Raw genomic sequence first — 22,092 nt, forward strand, 5'->3', positions numbered from 1 at the left:
GACCTTTCACTTTCTGTTTTTCCTCATGGGATTTCCCGTTATTTTTCAGCCTTTGTTATATCTTGTTGAAAACTTTTGAGTCTTTGTTTTGTTACTGAAGGTTTTGGCTGTTTCTCCTAGCTGAGTGTCAGTCTCGGATCTGATAAACTTGTCTAGTCCCATTTCTTCATCAAGGGCCCTGGTGGAAATGACGGTGGGAGCACAGACACTGAACACGCTTCAGAGGCCTTCCTTCCTGTTGGTCCTGGGCACGGGCGCGGTTTCAGCCCACCCTGCCTCTCTGAGACCTCCGTGCAGCCTCCTTCCGTCCAGTCCCTGGACTGTCAGCGAGTCAGGCCCATGTGCCACTCTGTCCCCTGAGTGACCAGTGTTGAAAGCCTTGTCGCAGAGGGAATTGTGCTGGACCATCTGTGGGCTGTTACAGTGCTGGGTGTTTGTTTGTTTGTTTTTTTTTTTTCCCGTCAAACCTAGGATAAAATATTTTGAAATGCATCCTATTTTATAAACCCGAACACCAAGGCACATAGAATTTACTGCCTCTGTCTTTGGTCATCATGGAGGCCTGGAGGAGGACACGTTTCTTTATGGATGAGGCCAAGCTGAGTGCACTGCACAGTGTGGGTCCTGCCACATCTCCTCTGGCCCTGCAGGTGCCCCGGACACCCCACCCAGAGCAGAGCCGCCCCGCAGACCCCCTTCCCTCCCAGGAGCTGGGCTGTGTGAGCGGCAGAAGGCAGGTCCCCTCCAGCGCACAGCCTGGGTGGGAAGCCGGATGAGAATCCCCCGGCCCCGCCGCCCTGGGCACCCAGTCCTCCTCTGCTGTGGGGACAGAAGGGCGTGACGCCTGGGCAGGGCAGCGGCGAGCTCCGGCTGCTCGAGGACGGGAGAGGTGGAAGGTGTTCGTGTCAATACAGCGTCCCACGGGGGCGAGGGTGATGGTTTTGCAGGGACTGACAGCGGGAAACAGGAAGAGATTCAACTTCAGATTCATCTGTTAAGAAGGAAACTACAGCGCTACCGGGTCGGAAGAAACTAAAGTCCTTGCAAGAGACCGCAGTGCAGTTGCCGAGCGAGCTCTTGGTGGTGCTTCCGGTGAAGCCGTCCCGGGCTGGGCAGAAGACAGGTCTGTGTCCAAAATGCCCTGGAATCAGGGCTGCACCACCGACTTTTCTTTTAGAGAATCCCGGCGGTGGGCCTCAGATTTTCTTCCTCATGTAATTTGCACAGCCTGGAAGCTTTACTCTTTCTTAACGATTGAGAGAGGCCCCCTCGTTCTCCCGTCAGCCCCGGGTACCACAGGCGGACGCGGAATGCCGGTTTGTAGTTGTCTGTGTTGTGCACTTGCTGTGGGGGGAGCCCAGCCCGTGAGGTGGCGAACGTGGCTGCACGTGGGTCCAAGGCTCCTGCGCACGTGCCGGTCGCTGGGTCCTGGCAGCCCTGCCCTGCGTGTCACCAGGCTGGACCTGCAGGGACTCTTGAGTCCTGGGGAGACGGGGTGGCAAGGGAAGCTCTGACGTGGGCGGGTGCACGCGTTATCGCGGTCACTCCCAGGATCGGTAATGACCGTGATGAAGCCAGTGCTGGGGGTGGGGTGGAAGCATCCTGCCCTGAGCCCGTGGGCCGGGCACCCAGTCAGACAGGCACCTCGTGGAGAGAACGCGAGCAGCTGTGCATTGGGGTGTGAGCTGGAGAGCCCGTGTGCAGGGGTGGGGTGCGCCACGGCCCAGGCGAGCACCCCTGCGTCGGGGCACGGACGGCACCCCAGTCCGAGGCACCATGGGGCGTGTCCACAGCCTGCTCGTCTCTGGCACGTAACAGCACACAGGCCTGCTTTTCAGTTGTGGGTTGGAGCAGGGAGGGGGGAAGAGGCAGTGATAGGCACAGAGAATTAAGTGCCTTAAAGTGGGTATAAAAATGAAAACAGGGATGTGCGGTGAAAACCAGATCCGTCATCAGGGCGAAAGCGGACACTCGGGATGGTGAAACGGTGGATCTGTTGTGACGGACGGAGGTCTTATCGCAGTAAAAACATCGAGAAAGAGAAAGTCAAAGGGGAGTGATTCTTCTTACTGAGTGCCCTTCCACTGTGTCCTGTTTCGGGGTAGTTGTGTGTGTGCGCGTGTGCGTGTGTGTGTAACGGGGTTGCTGTGGAGATTTCCAACGGTGATGTCCCCTCCTCCACCGGCCTTCTGGGGCGGCTGGGGGTCTGCAGGGCGCTGTGTGCGCATGCGTGTGTGTGTGGACGGCACGTGTGCATGCACAGTGACCCGGGCGGTTGCAGATGTGGGGCCCGTGTCAGAGCGGCACGGCTCCCAGCGCTGCCAGGATGGTCCTGTTGAGGGAGAAACAGATTTCACACACATTGTCCTTCGGGCCAAGGAGCGGCAGGCCCTGGAAAACGTGTGTGCCCACATATGTGTGCACTCGCGTGCATGGTTCCATACGCGCACACACGTTCGTGTGCTCACACGCACGTGCAGGTATGTTTTCACACGCACACACCTCCTCACACGCATACACTGTGCACACACATCCATGTGTGCACACATGTTCCAGTGCACACAGGTGTCCATGTGTGTACACATGATTCCAGTGCACACACGTGTTTGCGCTCACACACCTGTGCATGCACACGTGTATGCACGCTTCCTGTGTGTGCATGTGTCCACGTGTATGTTCCAGTGCACACACACGTGCATGTTTTCGTGTGCATACATGTGTGTTCCTGTGTGCACACCCATGTGCACAAACACACGTGTGTGTGGTGGTGATCACCCTGTTGGATGTGCAGATGTGGGGTGGTGACTGAGCTGTGGTTCCCAGGGCCGTGCGGGTCTGGCTGCTCTGCACCAGGCACGGGCTCCGGGATAGGGGCTGTGGCTAGACCGCATGGCTGCTGCTTCCCGCAGGGACGCTGACTTACTGTGCCTCTCGGAGCCCGTGTCTCATCTGCAGACACTTAGCCTTGTGGCCAGGGTCACCCACACTTGTTGCTGGAGAGTAACTCAGGCCCCAAACTCAGTGTTGGGTTTAAGCAACCCCTTTGTTGAAGCCTCATCAGTTGCTGGGAATGAGCTCCCCATGTGCTCATGGAGCAGGTGGCTGGGGGAAGCGCCCCAGAAGTCCACCCCGTGGGTGACTTGCAAAGTTGGAAATGGCACTCAAGAACCCAGGAGCATGGGGCCCCCGGGCGGCCCCTCCGCACCTGCTTTGGCCTGCTTGCCCTGAAGCTTGGCGGCCTCGAGTGAGCCCCCTGGCTTCGTGGGACGGGCTGGAGGTGCTTCTCTGCGGTGAACTGGGGTTCCTCAGACCCGTCGTAGGGAACCTCTCAAGGAAAGGGCTCCAGGGCGTGAGAGCTGTAGGCTCTGGGTTTGAAGAAGCACCTGGTTCCTCAGCAGCTCCCCCGTCCCGCCTGATGGTGGATTGTTGGCGTCCCCTCCTGAGCTGTCCTCCAGGAGTCAGGCGGCAGCTGGGAAGGAGTGCCTCCTTTTTCTCCCAACCAGCTTCCCGTGACCCCAGCTCTGCCATGCCCCCATCGATGGCTCTGATGACCCCGTGGCATGTCTCATCTTGTGATTTAGTGTCGTGGTCAGGGGTATTGGAAGTCCCGCTGTGATGTTTTAAAATCCTTTCTGGGAGCATAAGATGTGGGGCCTTGGACAGATTGCTTTGAAACCTCCACAGATGTGCAGTGTCAGGTTACGCGGTTCTCTCTTTCAGTTTTGGAATTCGACTCCTAGTCTCTGGCATGTGTTTTCATAAATCCATATTCCTTTAATACAGGAAAGACGAGGCCCCCAGCCCCCGGTGTTTCTCTCTCTGGATAATTTAAAAGTGACTATGACATTCTAAGCATCAGTGGGAATTGAACAAAGGCCACGAGGTTTCCACGTGTTTAGTCCCAGATCAGGTACCCTCTTGTCAGCAGAGGTTCCCAGGGTTGCTCAGTGTGCCTTCCGGGGAACAGGACATGGTACTTAGGACAGACACATACCCCAGAGTGGTTCACATGTTAGCATTTTGGTGCAGACAGGAATAGTTATCCTTTCTGCGCCTTCTTCTCTCCTCACCCATCCTCCCCATCACTACATGCTGGTCACGTATCATGTGAGTCACAAGCCCTTAAAATTGCGTGGGAGCGGCTCACTACCTACTAATGGAAACTGCACATTTGTTACTGTGCTCCTTCTGATCTCTGTCAAACCCGTTCTCTGAAGGATGCTCTCCTGCCTAAATGGAGATCCCTTTAGAATACGTTAAAAAAAATACCCATTTGATGGGATTTCTGAGACTTAACCCCCCAAAATATACTTAGAATAATTTTAAAGAACATTTTTTTATAAATAGATACCTACGTTTCACTGCAGATATTTAAGGGTGTGAATATCCTTAAAGACCAGCAGTACTGGGCCTTGCCGTCAGTGGGCACCCAGCAGCGGTCGCAGGGGCGTCCAGCGGGTGTTCACGATGAAGAACCTGTGTTGGAAAGTTCTGAGACATCCAGAAAGGACCGCACACCTTCCCGCTGTTGGGCTCGCTGCACCCGAGCTCATCAGTGCGAGTGTGAAGTGGACTTTCTCTCAGGTTGTGCTCATCCCCTTGGGGTGTGGTCTGGCCTGGCTGCGGAGGCTTTCACCTATCGGGCCTGAAGGGCAGAGAGCCCCGCTTCCACCGGCCACTGACCACTCCACGCAGCGTGGCTGGGCAGAGGCCGGCCTCCCTGGGGCAGGGCCTCCGGGTGCACCCGGTGTCTCTTGCAGGAGCACTGCAAGTGGGAACCGCAGGGGCAGTGTTCAGGGTCCCCGTCCCGGACACCCCTCTGGGGAAGGGCAGGGATGCGTGGCTTCACTTACCTCCCGTGCCTCTGAAGGGAATCTTCCCGTGTCAAGGCTTTGGACCAGAGGAGTGGACCTTGAGACAGAGTGTCACTCGGGACCCTTTCTGGATCAGTCTGAAGCTGACCTGTAGCCCAGACACTTCTGCGGCAGCCACGGGATTCCCTGGGCAAAGTGAGCCATTTTCAGGCTCAGCCTCTGTGTGACCACGGGCAGCGTGTCACGGTCCTGGGGTCCTCTGTGTGACCACGGGCAGCGTGTCACGGTCCTGGGGTCCTCTGTGTGACCACGGGCTGCGTGTCACGGTCTTGGGGTCCTCTTGGCTTACGTCCCCGGGGTCCCTAACTGTGACTGCATTTAGAGAGTTCTCAGAAAGGCATGGGGAGCTTGTGCTAGTACGGAGCAGGTGTTTCTTGGTGTCTGATACAACTAGTTACCCTCTGTTCACGAGTAACTGCAGGGTTGCAGGCAGCTAGATTTTATTTCTCCCGACAGTCTGTTGAGTTAATCAACCGAAGAAAGAAACCCCACCCCAAATACCATCCTTTTGCCCTTACAGCTGGCCCACTTTTGAGAGTGTTGTGGCGAGACCCCGTTGTTTCCCGAGGACCTGTGCACCCTCTGCGCGCGAGGACCACAGTGCCTTGGGGTGTGCTGCTGTGCCTCTTCTGTTCTGATGAGAAGTGGTAACTTCACGTTTTACGTTCTGACCCTCCAGGGGGAAAGCCTCTCCACTTCCGCTTTTCTGAAGAGGCAGCCTCGACCGCGCTCGCCAGCGGAGACCAGGGTCGCGCGCCCCGGACTGCCGCGTCACACACCGACACCGGGGAGCCCGGAGCGGGGAGCGCAGCCTCTGCGTCCGCACTCGGAAGCAGGAGCCGAGACGCTTCCAAGAGAGCAGAGCAGCCCCGGTTTTCCGTGGGCGTCAAAATGCCGGCGTTTCACCCGAAGCAGGAGGTTGCGGTCTCCAGGGACGCCGCCGACTCCCCTTTCCATTCAGATCAGACTTTCCCCGAAGGAGCCGACCTGCCGCTCTTGTCCACGGGCCCGGCTCAGCCCCTGAAGGAGAAGCCGTCTGACTTGCACATGAAGGAGCACGCTGCAGGGGGCCGGAGGGGGCCGGCCCCAGACCTGGCCCCCCTGGACCTCAGCGAGAGGTCGAGCCGGGACGACCCCAGCCGCAAGGAGCTGGCCTCATCTCTGCAGGCCGCGCTGGCCGTTCACCCGTGTCCTTACTGCAACCACAAGACCTACTACCCCGAGGTCCTGTGGATGCACGAGCGAGTCTGGCACAGGGTCAGCTGCAGCTCCGTGGCCCCCCAGTGGATCCAGCCCAATGGCTACAGGAGCATCAGGAACAACTTGGTTTTCCTTGCCCGGAGCGGACGCACGGGCCCCCCGCCTGCCCTTGGGGGCAAAGAGTGCCAGCCGCTGCCCATCGCCCGGTTCACACGCACTCAGGTGCCAGGTGGGGTGCCGGGGCCCAAAGGCGGCCCCTCGCCCCTGGGCGTGGCCACGAAAGCCGCCAGCCTGCCTAAGAGCAAGGACAGCCACTCCGGGGGCCCTTGTGCGCTTTGGGTGGCCGGCCCTGACGGGCCCCGCCAGGCCAAAGCCGGCCACGGCCCCGAGCCCCACGGTGCCCCCGCACCGCCGTCCTTGCCGAAGCCCAGGCCGGAGGCTGGCCCGAGAGCGGGGCCCACGGCAGGCGGCGGTGGCTTCAGCCGGTGTGCCACCCCCACGCCCCCCGTCATCGCCCGAGCAGGAGCCCAGCCCCCCACAGGTAGCAGGCCGGGGGACAAGTATGTCCTCCCTCCCACGGGGGCCAGCCTCGGCCCCCCACAGAAGCACAGTGCCCCAGACCCTCCGAAAGCCAAATTCAGCCCTCAGCCTCAGGGTCCACCTCACGGGAAAGGCGATGGGGGCCCCCCTCTACCTCCCCGCGAGCCCCACTCCAAGGCCGGCCAGGAGCTGCGGCCGCCCACCAGCTGCGGAGCGGGCCCCAGGGGGAGCTCGGCCGTGCAGGCCAGCAAGCCAGAGCCCGCAGCGGATGGCCGCGAGAAACGCCTGGACATCCTCAGTGTCTTTAAGACGTACATTCCAAAGGACTTCGCTTCTCTCTACCAGAGCTGGGGTGCCAGTGGCCCTGCACTCGAGCACAGAGGTAAGACGGGCAGCCCCCACCCTGCCCTGCGAGCGCCGGCACAAAGGTCCTCTGCAGGCCCCACGAGCAGCCTCTCCCCACGGGGTGGGGCAGCTGCCGGCGGCCGGCTGTGCCTCTGAGCACCAAGCAGAGAACGCGGGGCCCGTGCACCCTCCTGCCCCCCAGCTTTGCCTGCCTGGGTTCGGGTGCCCAGGGTTGGGGCCCGGGCGGGAGCCTGCTGGCCCCGCAGGCCTTCCCTCCTGGGGCTGTTAATTCGGGAATGCTGACGTTTCACGGGAGCGGGCAGCCTGGACGCCCCTCACGTCCTTTGTTTTTTTATCTTTTTAAATTTTTTTTTAATTTTTTAGGTAAGTTCTTTGCCCAGCATAGGGGTCAAACTCATGCCCCAAGATCAGGAGTCACAGCCTCTCCTGACGGAGCCAGCTGGGTGCGCTTTCCTTTGTCATTTTAAACACAGAATCAGTAGATGTTCGTGGTCCCTTTTCTCTCAATAGGTGGGAACGTCCATTTGAAGAAGCAAGCGTTTGTTTCTGTACGTACGTAATCGAAAAGCGCGTAGTTCGGTGGTGGTAGTGAGCAAGCCCTGCGGAGTATGAATGTACCGGAGGACGTCTGGGGACTGGCTTGTGCCGCGATTTGAGAAAAGACACACCTTAGTGGCCGTTTGCCCTCTTCTGCCGGTGTCTGGGTACTGACTCCTTGTTGCGGGGACCGCGAGGGAAGGCACACGCCGGATAGGGCGCCCTCCTCCTTGGGCGTGAATTGTGGGGGGCTCTCCCTTAACAGAGCACGAGGAGAGTGAAGGATTTGCTGTTAAAAACCAAAGATCAAGCAGCTGGAGGCCCCGCGGCGCTCTCTCTGTCCGTGGCCCTTCTCTGATCTCAAGTGTTCGCGCACCTGTCGTTACCGCAGGTCACCATCAACAGTGACCTTTGCGATCGGGCCCCTCAAATTCCAGCAAGGTGGAGGCACTTTTGGGGAATGTGGTTCATGGTTTGGTGGCAGTTGGGTGAACGGCGAGGCGTCCCACACCCACGATGTGGCTGCGGGTGCCTCGCCGAGAAGGCGGGTCTTGGCCGACGTTCGCAGGGACTTTGGAACCTGCCAGCTCCTTGGGCACGCTGGAGCCGTCCTGGCGTGGCTCGCGGTGCCTTTGGCTCCTGGGAACACTAAGGTGGGAAGCACTCCGGGTCCCACAGTCTCGGAGGTTTTGCCAGTGGGGTCCTCATTCGAGGCTGGCGTCTGTCCTTTTTGCTCAGAGCCCGCGCTTCCTGGGAACTTTCTAGAATGAAGCTAAAGGCACGGAAGCCCAGAGGTCGCTGAGACGCGCCATCACCAAGGTGCTGGGAGGCAAGGCTGGAAGGCCCTGTGTCCGCAACGCCTCCCCTCGGGTCAGGGGCGCGGCGCCAGGCTGTGGCGGGTGATAGAAGGCAGCCGGCCCGTGGCCTGGTGTGTTCACATGTTCAGGTTTCAGTTAATTCAGTGAGTTTTGCACGTCCCAGGGACGTTTCCAGGCATGCAGATTATTTGCTGGGAGACGAGTCACAGTGCGTGGGCGCCCTTTAGACCTGGGGGCAGCCCCATTGCTCTAGGTTTGGTTTCCGTGGGTCTCAAAGCTGAGAAGTCAGAGGCCGCTGACAGTGGGCAAGTTTCCGTGGGTACCCGTGTGCCCAGCAGCCGTGACCCGCTGTCCACTCCTTCCAGTGACTGTGGCCTCGGGTGCCCAGACCGGGGAAGCCTGTCCCTGTGTCAGTGGCTTCTGCTTAGCGCCCAGACCTGGGGCGTCATGGTGCGACCCTCCTCTGTACCGGCCCGTCGCGCTGCCTGTCGTGCTGCCCGTCCGACGGTGCTGTTGTTGCTTTTCCCCCCAAAAAGTAGAAGTCCGTTTCAAGTTCGGGTTTTGAGAATTTCACGTGGCAGCTTGGAAGTATGCAGTAGCCAGAAATGTTCTCCTTTTCCTTAAGAATTGTAAATGGTTCTCGGGGTTTAATGTGCGTGTATGCGTGTGTGCGCGGTTTAAGAGAGGTTCCACACTGACCTTCTACATGTGAGAAACGCTGACTCGTGCCTCACACACACGTGCTTCTCTTGGGTCCTCTGCCCGTGTACACATGGACATAACAGCTCCGTGGATTAAGGGCGTTTAGGGCGTTTAAATTCACGCTGACGTGGGTTCCTTAAGGGCAGATCCTAAACTTTTCAGCTGTAATATATTAAGTGTGTTTCTAGAACCATGGTTTCCTGGGTTTAGGGAAGAGCAGAGATCGGTTTCTCTCCGTCACTTGGCTGGTGTCTGTGTGATGGCCGTGCACGGACGGGACGCCCCCTGCATGGCCCTCCCCTCTGTGGCCCCCCTTGGGCTCTGGGCTCGACTTTGGGGCCGGGTCTGGGCTGTCCCATGGGAACACCTGTGGACTCCTCGAACTCCTCGGCTTGTCCACGCCCTGCCCACGTGTCCCGTCTGTGGTCGCCCCTCCGGGGCCTTTGCTGGTTCCTTTCTCCTTCTTGGGATGTTTCTGGATGGCCCTTGAGGTGTTGCATAGGAAGGAGACGTGGCAGGCGTGGCCTGGCCGAGAGGTGAGTGGGGGGCTGACGGTTCTTGTAGGGAGGCCCTCTGTCATTGTGCCGCCGGCAGATGCGAGTGGCCCCTAGATCACCGCCCTGACGCATTTCTGAAGGTGCCACTGACGCAGATTCCTGAGGTTTTTGTCTTCTGCTGGCCAGGCGTCCGTGGCTTTGGTGTGCTACGCAGTTGAATTTCACATCATGAATCTAGAAAATTAAGTTCTTTCGGTTCCAAGTCATCTTTCTGGCCTGCACCACTGATGGGTCGGCCCGTGCTGGTCGGCTCCCATTCCGTGGTCAGATCCACCTCCTCTCGGATCGGATGCGAGCCTCCTCTCGGGGGTGTCCGTGTAGAGTAAAGGTCTCAACTCCTCCACGCGGGCCGCAGGAATGCACCTCCTGGCCTCCCGCTGTTGTGGGGGAGGCAGAGGCTGCTGAAGGGAACCATCTGAGAAGAGCGGCCGTCTGTGCCACGTGCAGTGTTTGTGGGGGCCAGTGTGACTCTGTCAGGGCTCGTGTTCTGCTCACACAGAGGCCGTGCCATCGGGCGGTGCCTCGGAGACATCGGGTCCTTCCAGACATCGGGGCGGAGAGTTCTCCGAGGCCGTCTCCCCACGTGTTGCGACAGAATGATGTTTGTGGGGAGGCCCTGCCAGGGGAGGAAGGATGTTCTGTGGCGTGACGACTGTCGCTTCCTGGAGGGACTCCGACCACCACCCTTGAAGCCTGAAACACAGGGTCTGCTCTGTGGCTGGCGAGTCTGGAAACTTCCATCTGCAGAGTAGGACTGTTCTGTTGATAGAATAGAAAAATAATACATTATCTGGGTTTTCACGCTTCGTGGTCAGCCTATGTTAGGTGAGAATAGGGACTTTAGAATGAAACTTGAGGGTAACAGGACGAGCTGATTTTAGATAGAATGAGATGTAAGGTCTCTGTTGTTGGGACTTGACAGAGTCCCTTGTCCGAGGACAAGCCTGAGACTTGTCCAGGGCCGTGCCGGGGAGTGTCCCGTCCAGCGCTGCTGCCGCCACACAGACACTTGATGTGACGGTGATGCGAGGTGTGTGCTTCCTTCGCCGGGCTCCGTGAGGGGTCCCCGCAGGCGTCCAGGCTCCCCTTCCCCTTGCAGACAGGCAAGTGTGTTTGATCGGGTCACGTTAGCGTGCGGGGCTGGGGAGCGTCTGCGCCTGCCTCGCGGAGGCGCCTGCCGTTCACCGGGCCTCCTTGCTGCGCAACTCTAGTGTCCAGGTCAGAGTGTTAGAGCGCTTGTCCCCAGCCCGTCTTCGGCTCAAATGAAGTCTATAACCTTCATGTTGGGCTCCGAATTCCGGGGTAGCTCGGGCACGACATTACTGACCATGAAGGGCAGCGGTCCTTTCTCAGAGAGGAAAGAGAAAACGATGCGGCAAAGTGCACAGGAGAACAGCGTGTGTCTGTGTGTCGGTGCGTGCGCGCCGGCGCATACTTGATCAAGGCCGTGTGGTCGGCTGAATGGAAGTGCTGCGTTTTTCTGCTGCCGCTTTGGATGGCCTCCGTGTGTTCACCGCTCAGCATCCCCACGGCGTGCCACGCCGTCGGAGGGGTTCAGTGTGAGCTCCTGTCGCAGGGCGCGCACCGTCCTCAGTGGCCTTGTGGGTCGTCCTGGGCTAAGGGCTCTCCCCACTCCTGTCCCCGCACAGAACATCCCTGTGCTCTCTCCTCCCACGGGCACTTTCCGCTGACATTCTCGCTTTCTGACGGGATTCTGTAGCTGCTCGCTGTCCCCTTTGTGAAGGGAGCGGCGTCTCGGCAGCCGGGGCAAGTGTTCGGGCCCTGTCACGGGGTCAGCGCACGCTCATGGGTCCTGTCTGACCAGCGTAACCGTCCCCGGGACTCTGGGCTGCTGAGGGTGGGGACGGTGACGGTGGCCTCCCGGTGTGTGTCTCAAGAAGGGAAGCTTCGCTGCAAAGCTGTCAGGGGAGCGTCCACTGCCACACAGGTGGACCTTCGCCCGGAGTGGCCTGTCCTGCACTTGGTGCTTGTGTCTTACTATGATTTTAGAACGTCTGCCGGTTGCTAAAAAGCCTGTTCTTCACGTCACCGACTGAACACCCTGTTGTGTGGTAGCGTTTTCCAGTCAGCAGTTTCTGTCTGTCCATGAAACGGGCTGTTTTAGCATAGAAAGAAAGCACTTGGCGGTGCTGGGACCGTTTCGGACGTAACTAACGTCTCTCCGGATGCGGAGTTAACAGATCCCCACCCAGACGTGGCCTGGGCGCCGCCGTTTCCCACGGGTGTAGACAGACGCCCTCATGGCGGGACTCACCGCGGCGTGTTTGCGGGACGTAACGCGGATGCACCGGGGCTGGAGAGTGCGCTGGAGGTCACAGCTGGCGTCGGGGCAGAGTGTCCGTGGCCCGCAGGCGACCCGTTGCATCTCCCTAGGGCGTGGCTTTCCGCGGAGAGTGTTGGGTGTCGCGGCCGAGGCCCGGCGGACCCACCAGGAGCTTGGCGAGGTTCTTCGGGGTCGCGCGTCCGGTGTGGGCGCTGCGCTCCTTCCGCCCCGCCTCCTGTCACGGGTGCCCTGTCACAGCGACACGCGAGTCAGCGAGCCTCGTCACAGCCTGTGTCTTACGCTGTGTCTTTGCTGCGGTACTTAGTTGGGGTTTCGTAACGGTTGGTACCCGTGCTGGACTGTGACCGAGAAAAGATGGTTTATGTTTCTCTGGGCTTGTGGACGCAAATTCTGCAGTTTTGTGCTTAACCGACTGACCTGTGGGCTTCCTGTCCGCAGGGATGCACATTACGTGCTCTAAGCCGCCGTTCCCTCTCGGGGCCAGGCCCTCTGTGGGTCAGCTGTCCTTCTGGCCAACCGTGGGACACGTTCACTCAGACCTGTGACCCTGGCCTTGTGCTGGATTACCTGCCCCTCCCACTGGAGCTGCTGGTTTGCTTAATTCCTAGGGGGAGGTCGCGGCCCCTGGTTGTGCCTCTTGTCCTTTGTCACATTTAAAGTGGCTTTTTTTTTTTAAGTTTTATTTATTTGAGAGAGCGAGCGAGGTCCACTTTTGAACTGTTGAGACCCTGGGGTCCTGAGTAGGAAGCTGCCCTGCCCCCCGCCCTGCCTGGGGTGTGGGACTTTGTGCCGGTGCCCCGTGTCTGTGGTAACCCCAGGAGCACGTCGTACCCTCGCCCTGAAGACACTGTGGGCCGCATACGCGCTCTGGGATGGGTCTGCCGCTGCCCGCTGTGACCACTGGGATCCAGGTGTGCTCTGGGATGGGTCTGCCGCTGCCCGCCGTGACCGCTGGGATCCAGGTGTGCTCTGGGATGGGTCTGCCGCTGCCCGCCGTGACCGCTGGGATCCAGGTGTGCTCTGGGATGGGTCTGCCGCTGCCCGCCGTGACCGCTGGGATCCAGGTGTGCTCTGGGATGGGTCTGCCGCTGCCCGCCGTGACCGCTGGGATCCAGGCACATGCGGAGGCAGGATGCTGCTCCCAGATTGAATGAGCCAACCAGCCCCGATGGCGGTTCTTTTTTCTGGACATCCTGGTGCTGCCAGAGCCAGGCACTGTGCCTTTTGTCGCCAAGACCTGGGGCCCCAGTTCTCTGCCGTGTCACACCGGCAACCACGCAGCAGCCCCCTGATTTGCCAAATTAGCATCCAGAGTCTGTGTGTTAGCTAATTCGGACAGATCATGATGTCCCCGGTCTCCGAGTGAGGCACGGGGTCCAGGCCCAGAGCCAAAATGAATCTGCTTCTGTTAGGTCAGAATGAAAGAAACTTGGGGAAATGAAGTGATTCTCTTTGGTTGTGTGCTGTGGCAGCGTGCTCTTCTCCGTACGGGCGCTGGTCAGCAGGCATTCCTCCCACAGCTCGAGTGGACAGGGTCGCTGAACCCTTACAAGTTACAGGCGTGGATTTAGTGGTCGAGCTTCTAGAAGGAGACTCGTGGTCATGGTGTCTGTTCTGCAGTGTCTGCTCTCGCAGGGCGTGGGTGCTGGAGGGGAGGAGTGTCATCCCGCGTGAGGCCTGGCCACGGCTCTGGGTGTACTGTCCCCACCCTCAGGAATGAAGGCCCCACTTTTGTGCTTCTCGTAAGTGCACCCAAGTCCAGTCGTGAGGGTAGCTGATGCTCGAAGCTAAATTCTAAATGAAAGGAGGGCATCCTTCCAAGATGCTTTGTCATAGATTCAGCAGGACTGAGTGAACGTTTAGTTCCCAGTAATCACCAGTATTCATCATCAGCAAGATTTTTAAAAAATAATAGGCTGACATATGGGTATTGTTGTCCTAGTGGTGTTTGGGGGGAGAATTCTAGGTGGCTTTGTCTGTGTGTTGTGAAGAAATTGTCTTTTCTGTTATGTGGTTAAACGTTAGAAATTGAAATGGTTTTAGAACCAAGAAGAATGGACCCTGTCTCCCTGCTGTATCCTGGCTTTTGGATTTAAAAGACCAGACTGACTTTTGCTGAAATAGCAAATCTGGTGTTCCCAGTGTGTTTGGATTCCTTGCCAAAATTTAAAGACTATGATTAATAGTTTATTTCTTATTATTCTAAATGTTATTTTAAAGTAGTTAAGCCAGAGAAATAATTCCATTAATCAAAATAAGGGGAAATGAAAAAGTAACTGGGGGCCTGGTTTAGCTCTGGATATTATGATGCAGGTGATGGAGACTCGTGGAGCCGCCCAGTCCAGTTTCCGGTCACTGTTGGGGTCTCAGTGTCACACGTCGGATTTCAAAGTCCCGCTCAGGTCTCCAAGCAGCTTCCGTATTGGTAAAACCAAACAGACACCTCAAAACACGTTTTCCACCTTTCTCTTGAGTTGAACGTACTATGAAAAGCTGTGAACAGGATGCGTGGTTTGTCCAAAGTGACACGCGGTCCTGAGAGCCGCCCCTCGCCTGCGGCGCGGTGAGTGAAGGTCGCAGTCAGGAAGGTGCTGCGTGTGACCTCATCCGGCCTAGAGCACCACACCGCGTGTGTCAGACGCTGGTCGCGTCCCCTTCCCTCTGAAGGCCGACAGGTTCGCGTGTGTCCTGGGAGGGTGTTTGTGTCCTCACCCCTCCCCACAGGAGTACACGTACATCCCCTTACCTTATAAAGCCAAAAGGGAGAAAAAGTAGACCTCATGAAGTTCCGGAAGTCAGTATCCATCCCTAGAACATTGAAGTGCATTAAGGAAGATAATTATTTTCTTTAGTGTTGCTGTTACTGAAAAGCCCATAATTCACAGAGCAGCAGAAAACCCACAGATTTTTCTAAAAACATGTTTCTCGTCTTCTGAGTATTCTGTCTCATAGCGGGAGAAAGCAGCATGTGTGCACTCAAAATCCTAGGTGTGCACGTGCATATTTCTGTGACTCCTTTCTTCCCGGGCTGCATTTCCCATGTGCCGATTTCTCAAATGAATTTCTTTCATTTCCTAAAAAGCCTGTAGGTCGCTGTATTGAGGAATAAAATGTTGATGACTCCCTTAAAGAATGAGATGCTGTCTGAACATATTGCTTCAGTTCCAAAGCAAAAATAGGCATTACTGTGTCTAGATTTATGGACTGAATTTAACAACCTGGTGGTTAGGGTTACCAGATTTTGCAGTCCTTCCGAATCATTTTTAAAACTTCCTGAGCTTTGCAATTCAAAACTTCTGTCCTTCATGGAGGGAGCCGCGTCCTCTTGTTCCCTCTCTAATCTGCCCTGTGCAAGCTTGTGTATTCTGGCCCCAAGGAAACAAGGTGCAGGCGGCGGTCAGGGGCGCCGTCGCTGTCGCGTGTGCAGAGTGGAAACTGTTCAGAATCGCCGGCGAGTCATTCTGGGGAGACTTCCAGGCCATTCACCTAAGCACTGACAATAACTCATTTTTCTCTTGGCAAACACAAAGGCCATTTTCCTTTCTTGAATGTATCTAGAAGCAGTTTGGAAAGTGCCCTGTTATGAATCTCCGTGGTGTGAGGTCGCTGTGCAAAAATGTAAAACCTCGCGCTCCGCTCGCTGCGGGGAATGCGCCGTCTACCCGAGGACGTGGAGTTACTCTTACGCGTCGGATAAGTTCCTGCCTGTGCCACTGTGCCCGCCCCAGCCCCCCCAGAACTTTGGTCCAGTGTCTTCCTGGGCCTCCGTCAGTGTTGACTGATGGACGTCATGCACGTGGGGCTGGTTTTAAGTAGGAGCTTTCAGAAACTTGACTAAAGAGAAGCGCTTAATGCACGGTGTCAGCCAGCCCTCCCCCCAGGATTTCTGGGGTTCCCGGAGGCACGGCTGGAAACCAGTGAGAACGGCGCGGGAGTGCTGTGGCGTCGTGTGCGTGTTAATGTCAAGTGATCGGTCTCTTTCCGTCAGGACGTCAGCTGGAGGTTCATGCAGTTCAGTAAGATTAATCTCGCCCTGTTGTTTTTGTTCTCGGATGGTAAACTCCATTGTTCCAACAGCGATGCTTCGAATGTCACTGGAGAGCCTTCTCTGAAAGCCGCAGGCTCACATGTTTTCCCATTTTTATCTCGCCGTGCACTTGACTTTAGAGAACCCCTTCTGTTTTCCCAACGTGGTGATTATGTACGGGAATCGGTGGAAGCACTCGGTTCCGACGGATCGATGTGGGAGCTGTCCTTTTTTGACTGTCTGTCTGACCCCCAAATTCAGCCTCCTTGCGGAGCTGTCACTCACCTGTAAATCCGCGTCGTGCTACAAAATTCTCCTTTTTTTGGGAATCCTCCCCCAATTCCATCTTGTCACTTCACCTCCGGGGCTGGTCTGGATGCTTGTTCGCCTTCTTGGATGTGAAACGGAGGCGGCCGGCCATCCTCTCTGCAGCCTTGCGAATGATTGTCTGAAGCTGCCCCCGCAGAGCAGGAAGGCCCATTTAAAATCTCTTCTGCTCGAGCAGAGTGATTTCCTGCAGCAGTCAGGGGTCTCCACCCACCTGACGGGGTTGCTGCGTCAAGGTCGCCCTGCTCTTGGGGGTTGATAAGAAAATTAATAGGGAAAATGCACTTAGATACCAAAAGGCAGAAATGAGCTTCTCTGTTGTCTGCTTTTTCTCATCTAGGGGAGAGACCGTTCTAACCCCAATCCCGTCCAGCAGTGCCTCACAGAAAGGGAACCTAGAGACTCGTGGCCGGCGTACCCTGGTGCCCCGTGACAGCCGTTCACAGCCCCCCATGGACGTCCCGGCAGTGACCCCGACCCCCCGTGGAGGAGAAGCTGCAGGAGCCCCGACCGGATGGCCCGACCCTGGCCTGACCCGGGCGCGGCCGTGCTGGAGCGCAGGCCAAAGGGAGATGCTTCTGCGCCTTGGGAAACGGTTTGGAGCACACGAAGATGGTCTCCTCCAGGATCCCGTGTACATACTCTGGGCAGCTCTGGGCTCATCGACCGCCGCCCCCTATTTTCTTATCATAAACAGTGCTATTGGCAGGTACGCTCAGAGCACAGGCCTCTGTGTTGCTGGACACACGTCTGAGACACTGGAGAGAGATTCTTGTGCGTGTCAGAGAGACGGAAGAGCTGGGCGCCGGCGGGAGCTGCTGACGCTCAGAGGACAGTCGGGTAACGCCAGGACACGTGGTGGGGCGGCTGGTGGAGCGTTAGTGCCACAGCCGTCTGTGTCGTAGCGGGTGTTTAAAGTCGTCCACAAGAGAGGAAGGAGGGAGCACTGGTCACTGCGGAAAGCAGGCCCGGTGGCTTGGGGCCATGGTGTGGTCCTAACTGGTGGCCTTTGGGGGCCGCGGGTGTTTCCCGTTTGCTCTGCCCGACCTTCCCGTCCTTTGTGCTCGGCGAGCCTGCAGGGGACACACACCCACAGGAGTGCGTGTATTTGCTTCGGGAAAGAGCTAGTTGAACACTAAGACAAGCAGGCTTCTTTGTTTATTCTCAGGACCTTTTTGTAACAGGGCTACACTCTGCGGACTGCTCCCCAAGGAAGACTGCCCGTAAATTCTCTAGCCACTGAAACTCCCTGCCCCGGTCTAGACCCGTTTCAGTGATGGCAGGAGCATCCCTGAGCAGATCCGGGGGCCCTGGTGCTCTGGAAACCTGTGCTCCTCTCCCTCCCAGCTGCCCCCGCCCGGCCCAGCTAGTAGGTGTCGTGTCTTCTCGGGCCCGGGGACCTCCATGGGATGAGTCCCTTCATTCCCGGAGCGTGGAGGTCCCCTGGCTCCTGGGTGGGGACAGCTTCATATACCTCTTCCTCAGTCCCGCAAATGCAAGTTTTTGTGGTGGGGGGTTAAGGCCCAAAACAAAGGATCTTAAACCGTGCAGTGTACGCAGCTAAAATTGTATTCCACAGATAGAAATATTTTCTTTTCCTGTTACCGTGGCACTGTGTGCGATGGTAATATTTCTGAGAGTTTCAGATTTTTGCACATATGATTTTATGCATTATCAAAGGTTGCTGCCTTGAATGACAATGTTCTGTGAAATTTTTTGCAAAAGCTTTACTAGGTTTTTTTTAATCGTGACATTTTGTAAAGGCAGGAAACAGATTAAAAACAAGCATGCTAAATATATTTTTCAAAAAAGCAATAATTTTACCTGTACAGAAATTATCCTAACCTTTAATACTGGTGAGAGCAACAGTTTACTTAATACAGTCATGGATCAGCGCAGTTTTTTGTAGAAAATGGGCTTCTGATACAAAGATATGTTTAAACTCGTGCGCGCGCACAGACACAAACCCTGAAGTGTGGTTTTCCTGTTCTAATGATTTGTTGAATTATTATATTATTATTATTGTTGATGTTGTTATTAGTTAATGTTTGGTTCTGGATTCTACTTGTTACTGAATTTAAATTACTTGAGGTTCCGGTTACTTTGCAACACTTGGAAACAGTGGGATGTAACTGGGTAGCTCCTCTTTACGTATGGATGTACACACGCGTATGCCTGTGTGCACGATGTTTTCACTCACTTTTTCCTGATCCTCGTACACCAGGTTTGTTCCGGAATGATCTGTTGTGTTGGCGTAATTAGGAACATTCACGCCGATTGTATCGAGCAGCTGTGATCGACTGTTTCTGTATTTTGAGCAAAGTTGCAGAGACACATTCCTCTGTTAGAAATCAGAATGCCTTTCTCTTGACTTCTGTTTGATCATTTCGATAGTTTCCCCACAGTGATAAGTTCCGGCTTTCATTTTCTCAGCTGAAAGTGAACAGTGACAGGTCAGGGCGCACAGGGGCTCCAGACCCAGTCCTGTCTTTCTCTGTGTTCTAGCGATTAAAAGCAGTTCTGTCCCCAAAGTGACATGGAGCTGTCTTGTCCATTCTTCCTGTTTTGGAAGCTCCCCCCCACGCCCCAACGACCCCGGAGCCCCGCCAGTGGCCGGAATGGCCTGATGGCGAGAGGGGTGCACCCCCGGTCCCGCGGGCAAAGCGCGCAGTCCAAGTCCGCTTGTGGGAGCGCGTGCCTGGCCCAGCGCAGAAGGCGGCGGCCCCAGAACGGAGCAGCCACGCTGTCTGGGGCTGGACTGTGGCTTCCTTCTGTCACTGGTCAGCAGTATGGTTGGGTCTGTTCATGCGTTGGTGTCTGTTTGACCATAGTATTTAATATGATCTGTGTTTTCTTATTTATTTAGCCAATGTTTTGATTTGCTTTTTTTCGAACGATAATTTCCACGTGATCCCTCCTGTAAGTCGTCTTCTGACTGTTACAGACTCTTTCTACTACCTCTACCGACCTGCTGTTTCCTTGTTTCCTAACAGGATTTTTACAGTGTTGGCGTCTGATGTAACTTAGACAATAAAGGGTTTGCTTGTGGACACCGCAGCTTCTCCGTGTGTCTCCCCGGCCCGCCGGCGCCCTCGCTGCCCCGGGCGGCTGTCGGTCCGGCTGTCCGCGCCCCTCCCCTCCCCGCTCACGTCTTTCCTCCTTGTCCCCGTCCGGTCACACAGAATGACGACGAGCTGAGGAGCGTTTCAGGTCACTCACTCACACTCCTTAACTCGAAGAAGGCCGCGTCCGTTCTCCGCAGCGTCTGCCGCCGGCCCCTTCCAGGACGCAGCCCGCCTCGGCCGCTCCGCCGCCTGCTCCGGGAGGGTCCCTCGGCCTCTCCGAAGGCTCCGTCTCCCGCCGGTCCGAACGCAGCACAGACCTGCAGGGCTCGGCGATTTTGCCTTTCTAGTTTCGAAAAGTATGAAATACTCGGAGCGGTTTCTCTGATACTCATTTATTTTCGAAATCAAGAAAGACACCAGTTTCCCAAGAAGCGCGCCCGGGAAGCTGCTCGCGGTAGTCCTGGCCCGTGGCCGCTGCGCCGGGTGAGGGACGTGGCTCTTGCCATCTGTGTCCCGAGCCACGTTCAGACGTGGCCACTCTGTCACAGGTCACGTAATATTCCGGAAACATCCGGAACAAGGGCCCGCACACAGCCGTTGGTAAGCGAGCCCCGCTTTCGGATGGGCGCAGTCTCGAGTGCGGCGCGGACGGGGAGCCGCCGGCTGAGAGCACGACAGCCAGAGCGCTCGGAGCCCGCGGGACGGGTGTCGCCTCGATCCTGCAGTGACGACACGTGTCGGTCTGTGCCCCAGAGACACTGTGCCTCCAAGATTCTTGTGCCCAGATTCCCTTTACCAGCCTCTGCTTTAAAGCCAACATGCTGACTCCCAAGCCCTGAGGGTGTCAGTGGCGCCGAAGGAGCGGGGCCGTGTTTGTCTCTCGTCGCTGAGTTCCGGGTGTGGAGCCTTCTGTCCCCGGAGTGAAAGGGAACCACGGCCAGGGCTCCCGGAGGTGGTTTCGGTGCGGGCCGGGCTCCTGCACACCCGTGGGACGGGACCGAGGGGGCTTCATTCTTCATCCACTGCGCTGATCACACTCTGAAGCAGTCAAATGCAAAAGACCATAGAGTTTGTATTTCTTTTTTTTTTTTTTTTAAATACAGTTTATAACATTATATTTTGTACTCTTTATATTAGATTTGTAACTAGATGGATGTATTTAACTCTATTTCTGAAAAAATAATTCAGTGTTTCAGTTATGTGAAAAAATATTTAGATAAAACATATTCATTCTATTGGACTTTGAAATCAATAAAAAGATCTTGGAGTTGCTGAGACTCGTTAAGACCTTCTTCGCCGGTCCCAGGAGGTGCCTAAACTTCGTCTCGATCTGTGGTTTCCTGTTTTCATTGGCAGAACACAAAGCCAAGTGTAGAGTTCTTTCTAGAAGCAGAAGGGTTTTAGCGTGACTCACAAGATAACTCATCTAACACCATGTCAGGATGGCCAGAGTGTTTTCTTTTTGTTTTTGTTTGTTTTTTTATTTTTTTGCCGACTCCAGGGCATGCACACTGTTTCTTGTTTTGGAAGGTGACCGTACAGCACTCGTTTTCTCCCGCGGCGCCCCTCGCTGTTCCCTCACCAAACGCACACACCGTCCCTACTCTGGCCGCCCGAGTCACGCGGCGTGCGCAGGACGGACGCAGAGCGAGCCCGAGTCACATGAAGTGACGGGATCAAGAACATGAGGTCTGAGGCCCTCAGGGGACTTCAGCTTAAAAAGCTGAGAAGTGTTTTGAAGTGAGAAGGTATAACTGTGTCTCCACTGGCAGTAAGAGAGGTGGGAACGGACAGTCCTGCTGGTGCCCGGCAGAAACCCTGGCCCAGACCTCCCTGTGCCCCGATGCAGGGACTTCCTTTCACAGGACACAGGCGTGGGAGCTCCTAACTTCATGCCCAGACACCTTCCCCGACCCTGGGCTTTCTCCAGGTGGCCACAGTCCTTTCTCCAGGAAGGTGCGTTCCTTCTGTCTCCCTGCTGGTCACCAGACAGCAGACAGCCGCGGGCTGGGGGCTCCTTGGCCACTGGGAGAAGATGGCGTAAGATGGCCACTGACTGTTTCCTGCGCTCTAGTCGGCCACGGAGCACCTTGGAGGCAGGGACTGGGCGTGGCCATGCTTCACACACACGCGTGCACGCACACCCCCCCACCACACAGAACACACACGCTTGAGAAACAAATCCCGCTGTTTGTGACGGCACCTTCTTGCCCTGCGTCTGATTTCTTGCCGTTTGAAAACGATGTGTGTCTCATCTGGGCTGTTCGTGTTCCCCGCCTGAACTTTGAAAAGGTGAGTTCTCGTTCAAGAGATGAGCAGAATAATTGAAGGAGAACGGGACGTGCTCTGGTCTCGGCCCATGTGATGAGTTCTTGGAGAGTCCCTGCCCGTGGACACACGAGGCTGTGGCAGGGCTTTGTGGCTGGGGAAGGGCCACGGGGACCTGGCAGCAGGGGACATCAGGTGGCGCACCCTCTGGGTTCCTCTGAGGGAAGAGGAAAGAGTGAAATAAAGATCGTAATGAGAATGCCATCTTTTTTCCCTTCTTCCAACGGAAGAAGCTAGTATGGGAGTCTCTTCCCAAGGAGGCCTCCTGACGGGAGGCCGGGTCTCTGCAGGGGGGGCTCAGACTGACCCCCGAGCGCGTGGCCAACATTCTGAGTTTCAGAGGGGACAAGGAAGCTCACCTTTCTCTGGACCCGGATTTGTCAGTGGAGGATGCGTGTTCAGGGCAGGAGAAGTGTCCCCACCTGACCTGTGGCTTCACTTTGTCT

The 22,092-nt window shown here is 56.5% G+C and overlaps 1 protein-coding gene across 3 annotated transcripts in view; it reads left to right on the forward strand.

The window, feature by feature from the left end:
* The window catches only part of ZNF516 (zinc finger protein 516), a 107,776-nt gene extending 89,494 nt beyond the window's left edge, over window positions 1-18,282 (forward strand). For all 3 annotated transcript variants that reach the window (XM_059140876.1, XM_059140877.1, XM_059140879.1), the window contains exons 3-4: window positions 5,554-6,996; window positions 16,594-18,282. In XM_059140876.1, the coding sequence (XP_058996859.1) occupies window positions 5,554-6,996; window positions 16,594-16,610 (1,460 nt within the window). In that variant the 3' untranslated portion in view covers window positions 16,611-18,282. The remainder of the gene's footprint in view (window positions 1-5,553; window positions 6,997-16,593) is intronic.
* The last annotated feature ends 3,810 nt before the right edge of the window (window positions 18,283-22,092 follow it).

This window comes from Mustela lutreola, chromosome 11 (genome assembly GCF_030435805.1).
Source record: "Mustela lutreola isolate mMusLut2 chromosome 11, mMusLut2.pri, whole genome shotgun sequence".
Lineage (NCBI taxonomy): Eukaryota > Metazoa > Chordata > Mammalia > Carnivora > Mustelidae > Mustela > Mustela lutreola.